General features: G+C 39.4%; 1 protein-coding gene across 3 annotated transcripts in view; it reads right to left on the bottom strand.

The window, feature by feature from the left end:
* Nucleotides 1–1,449: 1,449 nt before the first annotated feature.
* The window catches only part of PSEN1 (presenilin 1), a 72,875-nt gene continuing 52,725 nt past the window's right edge, over nucleotides 1,450–21,599 (bottom strand). For all 3 annotated transcript variants that reach the window (XM_040477609.1, XM_040477611.1, XM_040477610.1), the window contains 4 exons: nucleotides 14,351–14,437; nucleotides 11,447–11,620; nucleotides 4,453–4,571; nucleotides 1,450–2,708 (listed from right to left, as the gene is read on the bottom strand). In XM_040477609.1, the coding sequence (XP_040333543.1) occupies nucleotides 2,553–2,708; nucleotides 4,453–4,571; nucleotides 11,447–11,620; nucleotides 14,351–14,437 (536 nt within the window). In that variant the 3' untranslated portion in view covers nucleotides 1,450–2,552. The remainder of the gene's footprint in view (nucleotides 2,709–4,452; nucleotides 4,572–11,446; nucleotides 11,621–14,350; nucleotides 14,438–21,599) is intronic.

The raw sequence follows: 21,599 nt of genomic DNA, 5'->3' as shown, positions 1-21,599 counted from the left end.
TAAGAAGAAAGTTCAAAGTTCTGTATCTGAGATTGGCGATTTAAAGAAAAGAGTTCTATGCTGAGCTGTGGTCCATCCTGCAGAAAGCGAGATTTATTGCCATCTTTCTACATAGGACAGTGATACAAAGGATGGATTAAATCACACACACCCACACCCACATACCCTCTTCTGGGATAAAACCTTTCATGAAAGATACGGTACTTTTGGGACCTTCGCACTAATAACTAGTCTAGATCAGGGCTCCCTCAAGACTGCCTCAAATCATGAACATATTCAGGTGGCTTTGCTGTAGTGGTTCAATCATGTGTCTTTCTAGAAGTTAATACCCACATTGCTATATATGAGGAAAAAGAATCCTGGAAAAAAGGGGCTAAGCAAAGAGATGCGAGAACCTATTTTAAGCCCCACTCTTTCTGTGCATTGACTTGTTTTTCCTGCATTTCTCAACTACCTAATATGAGCCAGTTTTTACTTACAACTCCAGTTATACTCCAACAGCACACTACTGCTAAATTTAGTTTCTTATATAAAAAAAATATGCTGTGACAGAAAACAACTATTCTAAACTCCAAGGACGGGGTACCTGGGTGGCTCAGTTGGTTGAGCATCCAACTTCAGCTCAGGTCATGATCTCGCGTTCATGGGTTCGAGCCCTGCATCGGGCTCTGTGCTGACAGCTCAGAGCCTGGAGCCTGCTTCGGATTCCGTGTGTGTGTGTGTGTGTCTCTCTCTGCCCCTCCCCAGCTGGTGCTCTATGTCTCTCAAAAAAATAAAATAAAACATTAAAAAACAAAAACAAAAACAACCTCCAAAGGGAACTGCAAACTAGATCATATGATAGGCTGGAGAGAAAGCAGGAACAGGAAGAAAAGCTGGCCTTTCTTCAGCCACAGGGGGAGACTAAATGTCTCACAAACGCTTATAATCTGATCACTGTGGCTAAAGGTGGTCAGTGGTAAAAGAAGGGCTATGCCCAGCAAAGCTCCACTTAAAGGTGTCATGTGCCCACAGGCTGATGGCTCCGTTTATGTGCACTGTCCAGCTGAACTGCGCAGGACCTCAACTCCACTGCCCACTTCAAAGGTACAAAGGTACACTGAAATGAGGGGTAAGGCAGAAGGGAAAGCACAAAACACCCAATGTGAGGTTCCTGAGGAATAACTTGGTTCTCCTCCTTAAGATCTGCCCACGGGACATTAACTCATTTTGTCCCATTGGCTGTTAGTGGTCCCATCTATTCTCTTCTCGGCATCTGGTTCGCCTCCTGACCCTTGGTTCTCCCGTGGTTCACCGAGTAAAATCATGGCTTTCTCCAAATTCTTACTTTGTACTGATACAACTGACTTTATAATCCACCAGCTTTTGGCTATTGGTTTAAATTCTGACCTAGTGTCAGAGACAATGAATGGGTTGTAGTAAAAAAAAAAGAAAAAACAGGACAGGAAGTGCTTCACCAGCCATTTTACTCTTCTTTAATTCTACTGTCTTTGGGCACACATTGTATTTGCTACTGAAGAAATTATGACAGTGAGGCTGACAGCACTGATTCATTAACACATTCTTTGCACCACACAAAGAGTAAAATCCTAGAATAACCGGATCATCTGCTACCACAACAGAGCTGTCTCATTTGCTGTAGAAGAGAATGCTTATGGGGAGTCAGGGAGAGATGGGAACAATGGAAGCATCCAGGGCAAGTAAACCTACAAGTATGTCTAAAAATAAAGAATTTGGTGGAAAACCCAGAATTCACCTAAGGCTGACAGGAAACCGTTTAGATATAGTTCCATTCTTTCCAGAAATTACTGAATTTGGAACCTGAGGTTAAGACTTTTAGGATAAAGCAAGTAAGTTCAGACTGGCCATGGGAAGAAATGCAACCATAGATGAGTTTCAGTGCTTGAAAACAAAAATTTTCAAAATCAACCTACATATCTGACTTGACTCAAGGTGAAAAAAAAAAAGTCTTATTTAAAAATGATAAGTCTGCAGCAGAAAGGTTTGAAAGTGAAAGTTAGAGCCCCTTTTCAAAAACCTTTTCGTGTTGCTGCTGGTGCCTGCTCTCCTTACAGTACCTCCTGAAAAGGTTCAGAGTTCAATACAGGTTTATTAGGTTGATCTTCAACATGTAGTTTAAGATGAAGAGTCCTGTTTGGTTTAAACCGTGTCATTTAACTTCTCGGTAATGGGAGTCCTGAGAGTCTGCAGTGTTGGTAAAATCCACCTGTGACCAAGGGTCAAATTGCTGGTGGGAGCACAGCAACTTCTTGGTCCGTCCCTCCTCCTCATCCTTGTCCCTCAAATCTGGTAGTTTTTGCACCGAGGGACTCAGTCCGTCACGATGACGTGTGTTCAAAACCATTTTCTGTAGACATCTTCTTCCAGTGCCCAATGGTACAGGTGGTCAGGAAGACTTGGAAGGAAGCTGCAAAAGTCCAGCTGGGAATCTTGCCTTTGTTAGATGTGGACACAGTAAAATCATCTTTGTCCTCCCCAGGTTGAATTATAGTCAAAGGAGAAAAATCCATGGGATTCTAATTGCAAATATACTATATATAAAATTGATGGAATGCTAACTGGTCCATAAAGGGCTGTACAAGATAATCTGTGGCAAAGTAGAAAACAAGCCCAAAGGTGATAGAGATCGGAAGAGCTGGCAGAGCTTTCTTGAAAATGGCGAGGAGTAATAATGTAAGGCACAGACCCTGTGGACAAGAGGGGAGAGACACAAACTCAGGCAAAATTAGGAAAGTATTTCATGCAAAAACAACCCAATCACAAGTATTTAGTTCACTGAATATTATCCTTTGAGCTTAAATTTTAGGGCAATTTTTTCGTTACGTTTGGAAACAACATTTATTTTCCTTTACAATACAGAGTTCATTATGCACACACTTAATTCTAGGTAAGGAATAGAATCTAAAAATAAAACTTTTTTAAAAATTAAATAATACTGAAATTTCTACGTAAAATATTGAGTTGGCTACTGTGAGTTTAGTTTGGCTGACTAAAGTCCTGGAGGCGAGAAGCATCCTTTATGTTGTACGGGGGCAAAGAGATGCTCACAGAATAAACCAATACAAGTTCATGAAGCATATACAAGTTTCTCTATCTGAAAGTAGAGCGTTCCTATGAAGCCTTTTGTAAGCCAAAACAGCATAAAGCGAAGCATATCCCCACTTCCTGAAAGTTCCAATTATGCCACTTTTTTTAATGAAAGACCTTCATTAGTATGATAACAGCCTTATTGTAAAAGCAAAAATCTTCCTTGGATTTCTTTCTGTTATCGAAAACAGCAAAGTGGTGTAATATGCACCTTCAGAAAGCAGGAGAACACCTGTGTTGCTTTCTTGTAAACACAGAGCAGCCATATAATATTGTCCGTTTTTTTACCCTAACTACTAAGACAATGTCTGAAAACTGAGCATTTCAAGTTTATCCAAAATAAGTCATTTTCCTCTTAAAAGATACAACACATCCAGAAAAGTAAATAAAAATAAAGAAAAATAAAACACATGAAAATTCTAACTGTTTATAATGATCATGATAAACCACAGAGGTCAGCATAAAATAAACTCATAAGTAATGGCTCTCAACTCACCTCTCATCTAACTTCATGGACACATATCAGACATCACATCTTTAGCAAAAATACCAGTAAGAAATACCTTAAGAGTTACTTATAGTTTTGAAAGCGTCGGGGTTCATGTTGTGGTGCTACAAGCAAGACCTATGTGGCATCGTGCACTGTGTTAGCTTTTCTTGCCTCAGACTTGCTGCCCCCGGAATACTGCCTGCTGCAGGTTGTGGCATTAAAGGCAAAACCACCACCAGACTCAGGAACAAAGTGAGGATGAGTACCCCTTTAAGACTGATCTAACACAGCTATTTTCCTACATGTCTACACTGCCAGGCTTAAAGCAGCTGTTCCCAATCAGAGGTGCTTATCAGAACTTTCCGGGGAATTAAAAAAACCCACACAATTAAAACATTAAATATCTCAGGGCAGGGATGCACAATTTTAATGGGTAATTTTAATGGGTGGCCAGGTGGCAAACTATTTAGTGAGGTTCAGTTAATTTGTTTTTAAAAAGCTCTCCAGGTGAATGGCACACTCAGCCCAGCTAGGGTGAAAACAGATTGCCTTAGGGCCACTTGGGTGGCTCAGTCCATTAAGTGTCCTACTCTTGGTTTCAGCTCAGGTCATGATCTCGTGGTCTCATGGTTTTGAGCCCCGCATTGGGCTCTGTGCTGGCAGCGCGGAGCCTTTTTGGGATTCTCTCTCTTCCTCTCTCTCTGCCCCTCTCCCACTTGTGCTGTCTCTGTGTCTCTCAAAATAAATAAATAAACTTTAAAAAACAAAAAATAAAACAGGCTACCTTAAAGGGACAGCATAATCAGAGTTCTGAGGTGAAGATTTCAGACATGTTTTTATTAGTGTATACTTACAATTAATATGGCTACAAAACAGGCTATGGTTGTGTTCCAGTCTCCACTGGCTGTTGCAGAAGCTTTACCAACCAGAACACTGTAGAAAATGAAGTCTCCTAATCCAAGTTTTACTCCCCCTAAAAAGGAAAGATTATGAATATAAATGTTTGTTACTTTTTGCCATCAATTCAAAAGTGTCACTGCCATATTCCATCCTGTATTGAATGAGAAAGTAGTAAAGGACATATAAATTTTGGCTTTAGCTAGGTTTTCTTTCTTTTTTGTTTTCCTCCAATATGAGTTTCAGATTCTGTATGACTTGCTCTGGGGTCTTCAACATTGAGATGCTGTTGTTACATATAACAAGGAACAATAAATAACAGCAGTCATCTATTGACTGCCTGGTTTACACCTGGCACTTGTTCTAACAAATCTTCACAAGAACCCCTATAATTTACTTCATAAAATTCACCCATTGTTCAGTTATTGTAAAAGATGTAGAGTTGTCCAACCATCACCACAATCCACATTTCCATCACCCTAGGCCTTAAGCAACACTGATGTCTTCTCTCTCTATAAGTTTGGCTTTTCGAGACACTTCATAAAATGGACACGTAACACTATGTAGTCTTTGTGACTGGCTTCTTTCACGTAATGTATTTTCGAGGTTTATCCATGAAATTGCACTTGTCTGCACTTTCTTTTTACTGGTCAGTTTTCCACTGTGTGAATACACTAGTTGATGGACAATGGAACGTTTTCATTTTGGGGCTATTATGAATAATGGTGCTATGAACATCATGCTGTGACCAGGCGTACACATCTTTGTGTGGACATTGTTTTCATTTCCATTGGGTAGATTCCTACAAATGGGATTGCTGGGTTATATGGGAAGTTTATCTTTAGTTTTTTAAGAAACTGCCAAATTGTTTTCCATACTGGCTGCACCAGTTTACATTGCCACCAGCAAGACCTCAGGGTTCCAGTTTCTTTACTTCCTTCACCAACGCTTGATATTGGTAGCCTTTTTGATTATAGCCATTCTGAATAATGGTGTTGAGCAGAGTTTCATGTGTTTATTACCTCTTATATTTCTCCTTTGCTGAAATGTTTATCCAAAGCATGTCCATATTTTTTAAATGGGTAATCTCCTATTATTGAGTTGTAAGCATTCTACATATATATATCCTTAACACAAGTCTTGAATAGACTCGAAATGTGGTTTGTATAGCTTTTCTCACAGTCTGTGTCTTCTTTTCTTTTTCTTTTTATGTTTATTTATTTGAGAGGAGGAGAGAGAGAATGCCAAGCAGGCTCCACATTATCAGCACAGAGCCTGATGTAGGGCTGGATGCTTAACTGACTGATGCCACCCAGGCACCCCTCTTTTCCTTTTCTTAATGGTATCTTTAAAAAAAATTTTTTTTAATAGCAAAATATACAACTTAATGGCATTAAGTAAACTCACACTGTTGTACTACCATCCTCATCATCCATTCACAGAACTCTTTTCATCTTGCAAAACTAAAACTCTGTACGCATTAAACACAAACTCCTCCTCCTTTTCTCCCTCCATTCTCTGGCAACCATCATTCTATTTTCTGTCTCTAAGTTTCACTACTCTAGGTACTTCATATCATACAGTATTTGTCTTTTTGTGACTGGCTTACTTCACTTAGCATAATGTCCTCAAGTTCATCCATGTTATACAGCATGTTACAATGTCCTTCCTTTTTAAGGCTGAATAATATTCCGCTGTGTGTATACACATTTATACACTCATCCATCAGTGGACACTTGGATTGCTTCCACCTCATGGCTATTGTGGATAATGCTATGAAATTGGGTGTACAAATATTTCTCCTCTTAATGGTATCTTTTGAATGCAAGTTTTTAATTTTGGTGAAGTCCAATCTATCAATTTTTTCTTCTATGTATCAGTGTTGTATTGAAGAACTCTGCCCAACCCAAGGTCATAAGTTTTTCTCTTTCGTTTTCTTCTAGAAATTTATTTTAACCACTTAACATTTCAGTTTACGATCCATTTTGAGTTCATTTTTGATTGTGGGCATGATGGATGGATAGGGTGAGGCAGGAGTTTCCACTCATTCTTTTGCATGTGGATATCTAATTGTCCCAGCACCACTGGTTGAAAAGATTACATACCCTTTTCCTGCTGAATTATTTTAGCACCTTCGTAAAAAAAATTATTGACCATAAATGTAAGTATTTACATCTAGACTAGCAATTCTGTTCCACTGATTTATATGCCTCTCCTTGTGCCTGAACTGATTACTATGGCTAAAAATTTTTTTAAATGTTTATTTATTTTTGAAGGAGAGAGAATGATCATGAGCAGAGAAAAGGCAGAGAGAGGGGGACAGAGGATCCGAAGCAGGCTCTGTGCTGTCAGCAGAGAGCCAGATGCGGACTTGAACTCATGAACCATGAGACCATGACCTGAGCTGAAGTTGAACACTTACCCGACTGAACCACCCAGGTACCAAATTACTATGGTGTTACAGTAAGTTCTGAAATCACATAGTATAAATCCACCAATTTGTCCTTCTCTTTCAAAATTGTTTTGGGTATTCAAAATTCTTTACATTCCCATTTTTTTGAAATGTAGCTTGTAGACATTGACACGCTGATCCTAAAACTTACAAGAAATGCAATGGCTATAGGTTTTCTGTTATCCAACATTTTTTCCCTTCAAATTCTTTTCAAAAAAATATACAACTAAGTAAAGGCTAGGGACGCCTGAGTGCCTCAGTCGGTTAAGCATCTGACTTTGGCTCAGGTGATGATCTCATGGTTCAATGGTTCAAGCCCCACGTTGGGCTCTGTGCTGACAGCTCAGAGCCTAGAGCCTGTTTCAGATTTTGTGTCTCCCTCTGTCTCTGCCCCTCTCCCATTCATGCTCTGTCTCTCAAAAGTAAATAAAACGTTAAAAAAAAAAAAGTAAAGGCTAAAATATGGATTCAAAAGATATGTTTTAACTTGGGATCCATTATTCATCCATAAAGCTTTAAAAGTGGCTTTCATTTTTCTGTTAAGTAACTATTCCCAACTGAAGTTTGACCCTGGTTTTAACGTTCAGTTGCCTGGGTTAGACAAACCACTTCCAGGGGAGAGAGGCAGAGGGCCATGAGAAGTATAGTGTGTTCCACATGTGGGTGAGAAATAAGCAGAGGGCTGGTTAATAAGATATTACAGAGAAACCAGTGTTCTTGAGTTGTGGGAGCCAGAGTGAAGTCTTCCTTAGTGGAAAAGATAAACATATGACCCATGAAATCCAATGCTATGAATTACTGGGTCAGCTACCCTCTAACTTGCTAACCTTCCCAGACTGAAGAATATACACACCAGTTTCACATGTACAGAAGAGGCCAGTGCTACTATTTAAGTACTTGTATGATCCAGAGCAAGTTGATTAACTTCTTTTAATCCTCAAATTCCTCAGCTCTAAGATGGGGATTATGAGCTATTACATAGGGCTGTTATCAAGAATTAAAAATTAGGGGCACCTGGGTGACTCATTTATTTAAGTGTCTGACCTCAGCTCAGGTCACAATCTCACAGTTTGTGGTTTTGAGCCCCGTGTCAGGCTCTGTGCTGACAGCTCAGAACCTGGGGCCTGCTTCGGATTCTGTGTCTACCTTGCTCTCTGTTTCTCCCCTGCTTGTGCTCTGTCTCCCTCTCTCAAACATAAATAAACAAAAAGAAAAAAAAGGCCGGGGTGGGGATGCTTAGGTGGCTCAGTCGGTTAAGCATCTGACTTAGGCTCAGGTCATGATCTCATGGCTTGTGAGTTCAAGCCCCGTACTGGGCTCTGTGCTGACAGTTCAGAGCCTGGAGCCTGCTTTGGATTCTGTGTCCATGTCCCCATTTCCCTCCCTCTCTCTCTCTCTGTCTCTCTGCCCCTCTCCTGCTCACGTTCTCTCTCTCAAAAATAAACATTTAAAAAAATGAGTTAAAAAATAATACAGGAAACGTTCTTGGCACATATAAAGGCTAAAATATATAATAGCCTTAGAAAGACTTAGATTTCAATTTCAAATGTTAAATGCTATAAGAAACTAAAACTAAGTTCTTCAGAAAAAAAATGTTACAGAAATGAGATTTTTAAAATAATGCAGGGAAAAAATTTTGCAGTTATCTGAAAACAAATATGTATTTAGAATATTCAAAGAATCATTACAACTCAATAAAGAGGCAAATAAAAATGGTCAAAGAATCTGAATATAGTTCTCCAAAGAAAAGATAAAAATGGCCAATAAGCACACAAAAAATTACTCAATATCATTAGCCATTAGGGAAATGCAACTGAAAACCATAATGAGACACCACTTTATACCTACTCTAGATTATAATCAAAAAGATAATAAGTGTTGGTGAGGATGTGGAAAAATTGGGCATTCACACACTGCTGGTGGGAATGTAAAATACTATGGCTGCTTTGGAAAACAGTCTGGCAGTTTCTCAAAAGGTAAAATACAGAGTTACCATAGGACCCAGCAATTCTACTCCTGGGTATATACCCAAGAGAAATAAAAACATGTCCACACAAGAACTGGTACATGAATGTTCATAGCAACATTATGCATAACAGCCCCAAATGGAAACAACTCAGATGTCTATTATCTGATGAATGGATAATAAATGTGGTATATACATAAAATGTAATATTATTTGGCTACAAAAATAAATGAAGTACTGACACCACAACACAGATGAACTTTGAAAACATTGGCCTAAGTGAAAGAAACTAGTACAAAGGATAATATAGTGTAGGATTCCATTTATATGAAATGTCCAGGATGGGCAAATCTAAGATAGTATATTTATTGGTGTAGGGGGGACATGGGAGCTAATGAGTATAGACTTGCTTTCTGAGATGATGAAAATGTTCTAAAATTCACTTGTAGTGATGGTTGCACAGCTCTGTGAATACAGTAAAAATCACTGCATTGTGTATTTTAAGTGGGGGGGGGATGGGAGGGACTGGAGAGCTGGACAGCTGAGGATTGTGGGATTTCTTTTGGAAGTAATGAGACTGTTTTAAAATTAACCGTGGGGTGTCTGGCTGGCTCAGTTGGTAGAGCATGCAACTCCTGATGTTGGGCTTGTGAGTTCGAGCCCCATGTCAGGTACAGAGATTACTCAAAAATAAAGTCTTAAAAAAAAAAAAAAACAACCTGCCTATAATGTATTATTTTACCTTTTTACTACTAAAATCTCTTCTTCTACTTGAATAGTAAAATTCCTCTCCCTCACTTCCCCTGAGGTTACAGAAAAGAATCTGTAGACTCAAATTTCCACTCCTGAAAACAACAGGCTAATTTTACTACGTTGATAAATTTTAAGTCTACTGATTAGTAGAACACTTAGGATGAGCCTGCTACTGGCATGATGTTTGAGGGAAGTATATTCTGAAATTCACTAAAAGGAAGACCAACAGCCTTCACATGGGATAAATATATTTTAGGGGTGCCTGGAGCCTGCTTCAGATTCTGTGTCTCCTTCTCTCTCTCTGCCCCTCCCCCACCCATGCTGTCTCTCTCCGTTTCTCAAAAATAAATAAATGTTTAAAAAAAATTTTTTTTAATATTTTACATTTCTAATTAAAAAACTCTTCAGTTTTCGATTAAATGCTGGTTTTAAAAGGTTGTTCAGAGATGGTTACGTTATCGGATACTAAGATGATGAAAGAATGTCAATTATTAGTTTATAGTGGTCCCAGATAAAGAAAATATCATTCTGAAGTCAGGAGGGGCAATACTTGGGTTTTCCTTAAAAAAAAAAAAAAAAAAAAAAAAAAAAAAGTAGAGAAAAAGAGAACATGAGAGATGATCAGGAGAGAGCACTCAGGTTGCAAGGTCAGTCATGAAAGACTGCTATATACTCAACAGCTGTATTACTTCTTTCTTTTGGCTGTAGGCACCTTTGAGAAAAGAGAAAAGAAGATGCAACCTCATTATGGTGGTAACTTTGCAGGCAGAGAATATATCAGCAAAGGCAAGCTTAAGCCTGTCTGTAAGACGAGGCAACTGTGTCTAGTTTCCCTGGAGTGTGAAAGTCACAGACTGTAGCGGACTCTAACATCTGGAAAACTCAGCCAAGCACCAAAGTTAAGTATGTGCCAAGTTCTGACCCAGTTAAAAGACTAAACCTGAGCTGGCTGTATGTAAGAAGTGTTCTGCTGAAGCTCAAGGATAACGTCAAGATCATAACAATTAGTGATTAGTGAGTACAGAAGCTAAGAAATTTAGGTGTTTGTTTCTTTAAAAGTACTTAATATTTTCACTGTAATGTTGTAATCAATCAAGAGTTTCACTTTTCTGGGGAAAAAAACCCACAGAGAATAATTTAGTTGGAAAATGTGCTAATCTCTTAATAAATCACATCTCTAAGACTGAAGAGACGACTGAGCCCTAACCAGGGGCGGGGGGGGAGGGGGGCCGGGGAGGGGCTCTACTGGCTGATAATGTTCCCAAGAAACCCCAACTGCTAACCAAAGTCTAAGTGACAACATATCTTAGACACTGAACAAATGCTTGCATTTCTCCCAATAACCAAAATCCTTGTCTTTAAAATTAATAAAGTACAGTGCTTGCCAGCAAAGGGAATAATGATGTAAAAGGTTGAAACATTCAAACTCACAGGTCTCTACACAGCAAAGAGGAAATATACTAATGAAATTTTTGTACATAAATATTGTAGTCATGAGTCTTACTGGAATACTAATTTCCAAAAAATCTTTTACCTTTTAAAACAAATGCCAAAGTTCAGGCTGTAAAAGGCCATTTCCAAAAATCTGAGGGGCAGAATTTGGCCCATTAACAAATGTAACTATGAGAAAAGCAACAACTATTAATATTTCCCACTAAATGCTATACTCTGTTATTCAGAATTAGACTGTACCACTCTTGATCCATTTTATTTTTGAGGAGTTTGGTAATGTAGCACCTAAAGGAAATCATGACTTTTCAACATAGAGTAACACACATACTTTCTTCTGGGTCCTCACTGGCTAGGATGCTGCTGGAAAGTTCCTGCACAGCAGCTCGTGACTCAGTCGTGGAGTGATGAGGCCCTAGGCGGTTGTCCCTCTGGGCTTCCCACTCTTCACTGAAGCCACCATCATCGCTCTCTGTCACAGGGTCTTGGGACTCACCTTCTGTGCCTTCAAGAGAAAGTGGAAATTACAGCTCTGTAATACTTAGAAAAAAATGTTAATACCTTTAAGAAAACTACACGGAAACAGTAACTACCCGACTGTCACTGCAACTAGGTTAGCTGGCTCCTAAACCACAAATCACAAGCTCTAAAAGTACCTGGAGGTTGCCTACCCGATAGTCATTTCTCTCCTTGTTTCCTGAAGGCAGAGTCCGGATTTGTTTGGGTTTCCACCTATCCTGCACATGACTCTTCCCAATGACAGTTCTAAAGCTGAGGCTGGTACTAGCCAATGTGTGTTGAGGCCAAGTCTGCTCTGAATTTGGGGGGAAGTTTTTCTCACTCTTTTGAGAGTCAAGGAAGAAACAAACAGCCCCTTTCCAACTCTGGATGAGGTCTTATCTGGATAAAATGCCTAGAACTGCAGTTGCCATCTTCTGACCATGAGAAGCAGTAGACTGAGGACCAAGATTGTATCTAAAGATGACGGAACCAGAAGAAGGAAAGAACCTGGGCCCTTGATGATATCAACGAACCACAAAATTCCCCAACCCCACAAATGCCTACACCTTAGGACTCAACTCTAAGTTAACACAAGAGAGAACATAACTCTTCTTTGTTTAAAGCAACAAAGATCTGATCTCGGCTGCCCAAAGCTTCCTAAATGATGGCGCTCACCAGTGGCTTCAGTGACCAGGATAAAAAGCATACCATTATGGGAGGTGGGGTGAGGTAGGAAAGTGGGGGTGAATTTTTTTTATGGGCCAGTCATTTTGTTACGATGATCAATCTTACTGAACACTGTGAGCATAACATGAAAGTCCTGAGAAACTTCCATACATTAAAAATAATTAAAATACATGTGAAGTTGATAATACCTTTTCTCTCCTTTATTATTATTTCTAATAAAGGTAAAACATGCTCATAGCAGAGGGAGGTTTACCATGAACAAGTAAAGCTTGCATCCTTCAGGCCTCTCAATTGCATGGAATTCTGGGAGGGGCCAGAGCAATTCTGTATTTATAATTTGTATTCTTTTTCTTAACCAGGTCTTCACAAAACCTGAATCTTCTATGGTTTGGAGTTTACAGAATCATATAAACATAAGCTAAACATAAGCTTTATAAATAAAAACTGCACTGCCTGCTCTGCCCCATCCCTCCTCACTCCTACTTCCAAACCTTCAGACATCCCTCTTGGGAGCCCTGTGTCTTTTTGTTCCAACGTAACTTCTAGTTCTTCTAACACAGTGGTTTTTAGCGAGGGGGTAGCACCTCCCTTCCAGGGGGTGTTTGAAGAACCAGGATGGAGGCCTTTTGGTTACTGCAACACCTCAAAGCCACTATTAGCATTTAGTGAGTGGAGGACCAGGAATGCTAAATATCCTGCAGTGAGGGGAAGTCCCACACAATGAAGAATTGCCCACCCAAAATACCACAGCACTCCCGCCGAGGAGCTCTGAAGTTCAGCCAGGTCCTTCTAACTACAAGGCCTCTCCCCATGTCTCCTCTTCCAGAAAGTTCTTCAAATCTTCAGCTGGTTCATCACCTACTGTCACTTCCTCAGGGAAGCCTTCCTGATTTTCCAGAGTAAAGGAAATTCCTCTTCTATAAACTTTCATACCAACTTATACATCTCCTTTGTAGGCTGATCACAAGTGCATTAATTATTTGTGGAATTAGTTGTTGAACATCTGTATCTCTCCAAATAGGTTAGAAGCTCCACAGGGACAAGGTATCTTGTTCAGGGCTGTACCCCAGTGCCCAGAAAAATACCAGGCACACAGGAGCTCAATCACTATTTGTTAGAAGAATAAAATCTTGATGTACCAAAACCACATTCATACTCACATATATAACTCATAGATAACAATCTTTTAATTTTCTTTAGTTTCACACAGGTTAACGTAATAACTGGCCTTGTAACAACTGTTTCCAACGTATTTCCTACTTCTCTACCTGGACTGCTGTGGGGTTCTCAGGGGACAGTGCCCTCCTTGCAGCACCACTCGGCAGATCTCCTGGCTCCATAAAACCCCAACTTCCCTTTTCCTGACAAACAGTAACTCGATTAAGGCCCTTTTTTCTTCTCTCACCAATCTTTACTCTGCCTGTTTTTCAGCTTCCTCAGGAGGTTAGCTCTTTTTGTTTTAAAAATAACTTTCCTTTCTTCTTGACTATTTATGGTGTGCTATTATTCCAGTTCTCTCCACCAACTCCTACCTTATGTTCTCCTTAACATCTTCGGTAGTACCCACAGAGGCCTTTTGATCTCCCACCCTGGATCATTACTTTTATTCTCCTCCAGAAAGTCCTGTCCACCTGGAATATTTGATCTTCTTGGTATAAACATGATTGCATCTCAAGTCAAATTATACTTAAATTACCCTGGCCATATCAGATAAGAGGCTCTCATTTTTACAGGTTTGGAAACCAAGATTATTTTTCCTTTTTTAAATCATAGCCTCAATTTGAACCTTTCCATACTGGTATTAAGGGCACTGAATGGCAGAAGTTCTTCACCTAGGGTGCCTTGGGTGTGCAGCTGGGTTTAGAGTGTCTGAACTCCTTAAATATTTATCTGTATTTACTGGATATTACCACAGCTTTCAGGAGGTGCTCAAGAGTCCATGACCAAAGACAGAGGTTAAAATCATTGCTTCTTAGCTCACTGTCAGCCAATATAACAGGACAATGACCCAGAAAAAACAGGAAATTACCAAATAAAAGTCACCTACTTTGTGCATTACAATTGGAGTTTTTGGATACCTTCCTTTGGGCTTCTGGGTCTCCTTCTGCCATATTCACCAACCACACCATTGTTGCTGTTGGGAAAGATAAAAGTCCAGATAAGAACTTTAAACACAGAAAGTATGTGACTAGAGAACAGGCCATTATCTTCCTACACAAATCACCAATCTTCTTAATGTTGCCTTAAGTATCGTTAACAATCAGAAATAAATGCAGATTAAAAACCATAAAAGGTTTTCTTTGATTTGGGCAGATTAAAGAAAAAATCCTAAAACTGAGCATTTACTCTAGCTTCCCAACTGCAGCTGCTATTGTAAAACAGTTCCTCATTATTTCCAGTCCCTGCAAAGTAACCAGAGAGAAAACTGTTCAGGCCAGTCAGACTCAAGCTGGACTAGCTGAATTTCCTAAAACAGTGTGAAATCACTGATGAAAATTACTTACTGGAACTAAATCAAAGAACAAACCAGGGCTCACAAAAGCATCAGATGATCATGATGATTCTAAGGATGACTGAATAAGTTTCTTTCACATTATGCCTCACTTCTGGATTTTCAATAATGCTAAACTACATGATATACAAGTATTAAAAAAAGGTTAAAAGCAACAAACATAAAGGGGATAGTCAACTGGCTTATTCTATGTCCCTTCCATAAAAATAACATATATATCTATATAGATCTAGGTATATACACACATCTCTGTCACATTTTAGTTAAAGGACAACATGAATACTTTAAAATGGTGCTTCTCCTATATTGCAGGTGGGTTAAAAAAAATGGTATAGCTCTTATATAGCTCCTGTTGAAAGAGAATTTGGTAACCTCTAATAAAACTGTATGTGCCAAAAAAAAAAGAAATCTTGCCAGTTGCAACATGGACAAACCTAGATGTTTATGCTACTACACTAAAATAAATGAATAAACAAAACAAAACAGAAGCAAATCCATAAATACAGAGAACAAACTGGTGGTTGCCAGAGGGGAGGGTGGACGGGGGATGGGCAAAACAGGTGAAGGGTATTAAGAGGTACAAACTTTGAGTCATAAAATAAGTCATATGGATGTAAAGTACAGCATAGGGAATAAGTCAGTAATATAAGAACTTTGTAAGGTGACAGATGGTAACTATACTTACCACTGTGAGCATTTCATAATGTGCATAAATGCTGAATCACATCTGAAACTACTATAATATTGTATGTCAACTATACTTCAATTAAAAAAAAAAACTACCTGTGCATTAACCCTTTTATTCAGGAATACCACTTTTGGGAAATATCCCCAAAATACACTAACAATAATACAAAAATACTTATAAACATGTGCATATAGGGCTATGGCAGAAACCAAATGCTAGCAGCAACCTGAGTCTAATCTATGGTCACAGTAAGCAATTTTAAATAAGACACTTGGCATCTATGAATTTCTGGCTTGTTATCACTGATTTTATAATTATATCCATGTTCCTAATACCCTTAGGCTTTCTGAATAACTTATGAAACAAATACACAACCAAAGAAGCTGAAAATTCTTTTTTTTTTTTTACCTTTTTTAAATGTATGTTTGTTTGTTTGTTTATTTATTTATTTAAAGATTTATTTTTGAGAGAAACAGAGACACAATGCGAGTGAGTTAGGGGCAGAGAGAGAGGGAAACACAGAATCTGAAGCAGGCTCCAGGCTCGGAGCTGTCAGCACAGAGCCCGACGGCGGGCTCGAACTCATGAGCTGAGCCAAACTCATGACCTGAGCCAAAGTCGGACACTCAACCGACTGAGCCACCTGTTTAATAAACAGGTGTCCCTGTTTATTTATTTTTGAGAGACAGACACAGAGCATGAGCAGGGGAGGGGCAGAGAGAGAGAGGGAGACACAGAATCCAAAGCAGGCCCAAGGCCCCAAGGTGTCAGCACAGAGCCCGATGCAGGGCTCAAACCCACAAGCCAGGAGATCATGACCTGAGCCAAAGTCGGATGCTCAACCGACTGAGCCACCTAGGTGCCCCTAGAAGCTGAAAATTCTATAACAGCTACACTTTCTTGTTTACTGAGGCTTCAGGATTTTAAGGTCAAACAAGTTTCATTGTATGATAACCCAAATAAGTGGTCAAAGTCAACATAATCCAGGTATGCAATACACTCTTAAATTCAAACCCAAAGAAGAGAAACTCTGTATAAGGCTTATGAATTTCTGTAGCCTTCTTGGCAATGAAGGTAGCAAGTATTTATTTGATTTTCTCAATTCAAGTATGAAAAAATATAACAACAAACTCTTTTGTTTTAACATTTAATAGTACCATGGAGGGGTGCCTGGGTGACTCAATTAAGCATCCAACTTCGGCTCAGGTCATGATCTCGCGGTTTGTGAGATCAAGCCCCACATTGCACTCTGTGCTAACAGCTTGGAGCTGGAGCCAGCTTTGGATCCTGTATCTCCCTCTCTCTCTGCCCCTCTCCCACTCGCACTGTCTCTCTCTCTCAAAAAATAAACAAACATTAAAAAAAAAAATTAATAGTACCATGGAAATCAGGCGTCAGCAAACATTTTCTATAAAGAGCCAAATAATAAATGTTTTGGGCTTATGGGTCACATCTAGTCTCTGTCACATACTCTTCTCTTTTCTTTTCTTTTTTATTAAAACTGTAAAAATCACTCTTGGCATACAGGCTGTACAAAAACAGGTTGTGGGCCAGATTTGGCTACAGGCAGTAATTTGCTAACCACTGATGTAACTTATCATGAACAGAATATGTAGTTGTTGAATGAATTAATATTACTAAAATAATATCTAAAAACCCACTTCTGAATCTTTTAACACCAAACATCTCAGATTAGAAAAATATGCAATTTTAGGGGCGCCTGGGTGGCGCAGTCGGTTGAGCGTCCGACTTCAGCCGGGTCACGATCTCGCGGTCCGTGAGTTCGAGCCCCGCGTCAGGCTCTGGGCTGATGGCTCAGAGCCTGGAGCCTGTTTCCGATTCTGTGTCTCCCTCTCTCTCTGCCCCTCCCCCGTTCATGCTCTGTCTCGCTCTGTCCCAAAAATAAATAAAAAACGTTGAAAAAAAAAATTAAAAAAAAAAAAAGAAAAATATGCAATTTTAAAAATTCACATAATCTAAACTCCCCCAAACTGATATGAAATCAAAGAAATGCTTTGAATGAAATGATCTACCCTCAAGGAACTATTAGCCTCAGTTTTTGATAAGCTACCAGAGTAGACCACCTCTACTAGGGAAGAATGATTTAGTTCCAAAGCCAGGTGTACATTTTTCCTGTCAGAATGATGGAAACAGAAAACAAAAAAATGCTGCTCACATTTTGTGAGGATAAGATGCTTTCGCAAACCAAATTATCATTAACTGGGGAAGAGTATAGAAATGCAAAAAAGGATTGCTTTTTTTAAAATTATTTTCTTAACGTTTTTTATTTTGGGGCGGGAGGGACAGAGAGAAAGGGAGACAGAGAATCCCAAGCAGCTTCCAAGCTGCCAGTCCAGCCTGAGATTGATGTAGGACTCGATCTCACAAACCGTGAGATCATGACTTGAGCCAAAATCAAGAGTCAGATGCTTAACCAACTGAGCCACCCAAGCAGCCCCAAAGGACAGCATTTTTAAAGAGCCAATAGTAGGGGAGCCTGAATGGTTCAACTGGTTAACTCAGGTCATGATCTCACGGTCTGTGGGTTTGAGCCTGCATCAGGCCCTGGATCCTGCCTCGGATTCTGTGTCTCCCTCTCTCTGACCCTCCTTCACTCATACTCTAATATAAAACAACAAATATTAAAAAAAAAAAAAAAAAAAAAGAAGCCCTCTCAAACTCAGTGATTTATAAAATCCTCATGACAGATTTAGTATTTCATGAGAACAGATGCTTTCTTGGACCTGTCTGATATACACAGAAGGTAAAGGTTTATGCTTAATGTTTTTCCACATATGTTGAATTACTGTTAAAATATCTTAGAATGTCAAATGTTATGCAGACTTGAGTTTTTAAAAATGTGACATGCAAATGATATTTTAAAACAACAAAGTAAATGCTTATTTGCTGTATAAAATCAGTATGTATGTTTAATGTTGTGGCAAACTGAAAAACCACTGCCAATTCTTCACCCCTCCTGCACCCATGCTCGTGCCATGGCTACTGTGAACGGCATGTCGTTCTCCTCCTCTTCCTGACCTGGGGCTCAGCTATGTGGTTTGCTTCAACCAATGACATGTGGAAGGGGTGATGGCATGCTAACATCGAGCCTAGGCCTTCAAAGGCCTTGCTGCTGCTCTGTCGTTCCTCTAGCCAGTAAGAACAGGTCTTCCAGGAGCCCACTGCTGGAAGAAAGGGAGCACGTGGAGCTGGGCTAGAACAGCCAACTCAGATCAGCTCAGTGAATCAAACCACCTGCAGATATGGGGGGGGGGGCAGGGCGGTGATAAGTGACTCGTATTTTTAAGGCACTGAGTTTTAAAGTTTTAAGGTTTCAGTTTTAAACCACCTTAAATGTGTCACCACATTATTGTGACAGAAGCTAACAGTAGACAGAACAGTAAAACAATGTAAAATTATGAAAACACAAATAATAATTTAAAAACTCAAAATCCCTCCCCTTTGACATCCATAATTAACTTTTTAAAAAACACAAGGGACAATTAAAACTCTACAAGTGGAGAAAGGTATAAAGAAAAATATAAAAGCTACCAAATCTCTAAATCCCACTTCTCAGAGGTAAACACTACTAGCCTTTTGTCAGTTTTTAAAAAGTATCATCAGGATTGCATGTATACAGACTTCCATAGACAGCTCCTTTCCCCTACTCCTCCCACAGGACACTGCATTACTGCTTTCAATCTTGCTTTCTGTTTTTACTATGTCATCTTTAACATTAAAAAAAAAAAAACACACAACTGGACATATACAGAGCTACTGCATTTTTTTTTTTTTTTTGAAAGAGAGAGAGTGAAAGCAAGCGAGCATGCTAACAGGAGAGGGGCTAAGAGAGAGGGAGAGAGAATCTCAAGCAGGCTCCAAGCCCCAGCACAGAGCCCAACTTGGGCTCGATCTCACAACCCTGAGATCATGATCTGAGCCGGAATCAAGAGTCAGATGCTTAACTGACTGAGCCACCCAGGTGCCCCACTGCCTCATTCTTTTTAATGGCTGTACAGTTATCTATTTTATGATTGTACCGTAATTATTTGCAAGTGTTCCCTTTGATGGATACTTAGGTTACTTCCAACCAGCATTCATTATTAACATTTGGTGGAACATTCTGTATGCACAAATATAAAAAACATAAATGGATTTTTATTTCCAGGAATAACACATAAGAAGCTCACACCCAAATGTGATTAGGAGTAAAATGTTCAAAACGTCATCTGTTCTTTTCTGTTAAAAAACACAGGAAGCAGATGATAATAAATTTATACTGGAGAAAGAGTAACACAACGATCCTTGCATTCCAGACAATGGGTTTCTTAACACTTAATCAGACTTCTCTAGCTACAAGCACAGTCCCCACCTTTCCACCTCCCGCAAGTGACTTCACATCGAGTTCACAAGAAGATTAAGGTCAACTAACACGTGCTCTCAACTTTACCTGTATCTTTCACTATGTCTCACTACCCTCTGCATTTCCGTCTTCCTTTTTCCTTCTTTCCAGGTCTTTCCCTGTTCTCATCTAATTCCTCTTCCTGAACTCCTAGAGCAATTTCTACCTGCTTTGTTGGTAACCTTGTTCCATTAATCATTCCTTCTTGCTGGTCGTTTCAAAGGCTTTCTCCACAGGCTCCTTCCTCTCAACCTTGGAAACACAGTTACATCTTCTGTCTCCTGCCAACACCTTTCCTCAGAGCTGCTCTCCTCTCAAGTCACCACTGCCCTGGCTCTGAGACAGGAATCTGCAGCAGTAGGTGATGTGCACTGTCCCAACCCTCCTGCACCACCCATTCTCTGGCCACACCATCAATTCCACTGCCAGGATCAGCAACAGCAAAGCAGACACACTTCCTTCCCTTAGGAGCTATTGCCTCTGGTCCTATCACTCTACTGAAATGCTCTCTTAATTGCCACTGAAGATGTCCAAGGCACCCAAATCTATATGGTTTATTTAGTCCTCATTATCTTTGGCTTCTTTGTAGCATTTGACATTCTCTCCTTAAAACTGCTTTTCTAATAACCCAACAGAATAATAGGCAAGAAAAAAAAAGCCTACAAGGATATGTATCATATTGATTATAGGGGTAACTGCTAGTAAGGTATTATGATTGGAGATGATAGTTACAGTGAAATTTTGCTTTATCTACCATATTTAATATTTTCCAGCATAATCAGTTGCACAATTAAAACTTTTGAAAACATGTAAAACAATACTATACGCAGTCACAAAATAAGAAATATATATAGCTAAGAAAAACATGAAAAAAAGTCCAAATAATCACTAATAGTTATTAGTTAATAACCCAAGATGCAAAATAAATAAGAGGTTGTTTTTTGCCGATTTGTTTCACTCACACGTAATAATGAAGGTATAACAAAACTGGTACTTTAACACTACTAAAGGAAATAGAAACGGGTATAGCCTTTTTAGGAGGCAATTTGGATCTATCAAAATTTAAAGGCATACATCTTTTGACTTAGCAATTCCATTTTTAAAAAAAATTTTTTTTGACGTTTATTTATTTTTGAGAGACAGAGAGAGTGCGCGCACATGAGGGGGGAGGGGTAGAGAGAGAGGGGGTAAGGGTTAAGTTGTAGTGTAGGGCTAACTCGTAGCTTGAAAAATAAGAGCTTTGTTCTGACACTGAAGGTCAAGAGATAACAGCCTTGCTTTACTCTTGTAAATTATGCTTCGTACTCTTGTAAATCAGGCTTTACCAATGAAGGAAACAAAAGCTCAAAGAAAAGAGCATCAGAGGCAACGTCAAGGAGATCCACTGGTTGCAACTTAGCGAAGAAAGTCTAAAATAATCACCTCATCTGGGAACTGTTTCTAACTCATCTGGGAACTGTTTCTAACTCATCTGGGAACTGTTTCTCTGTTCTGTTCCCAGGTAATGATAAAACTATGTGATCGGCTTTAAAAACTTGTACCCCGGCTGTTTGGGGCCGCACTCTGATCAAGAGTGTTGGTCCTGATCGGACAGCCTTGCCTCTCATTGCAATAAACTTTGTTGTGACTGTCACTGGTGCCCGTAGCATTCTGTTTCAGGAGTCGTGTGGATGCAACAAGGGAGACGCATAATA

Source organism: Herpailurus yagouaroundi, unplaced genomic scaffold, assembly GCF_014898765.1.
Source record: "Herpailurus yagouaroundi ecotype Mexico unplaced genomic scaffold, PumYag 141, whole genome shotgun sequence".
Lineage (NCBI taxonomy): Eukaryota > Metazoa > Chordata > Mammalia > Carnivora > Felidae > Herpailurus > Herpailurus yagouaroundi.
This window is presented reverse-complemented; position numbering and strand designations above follow the sequence as displayed.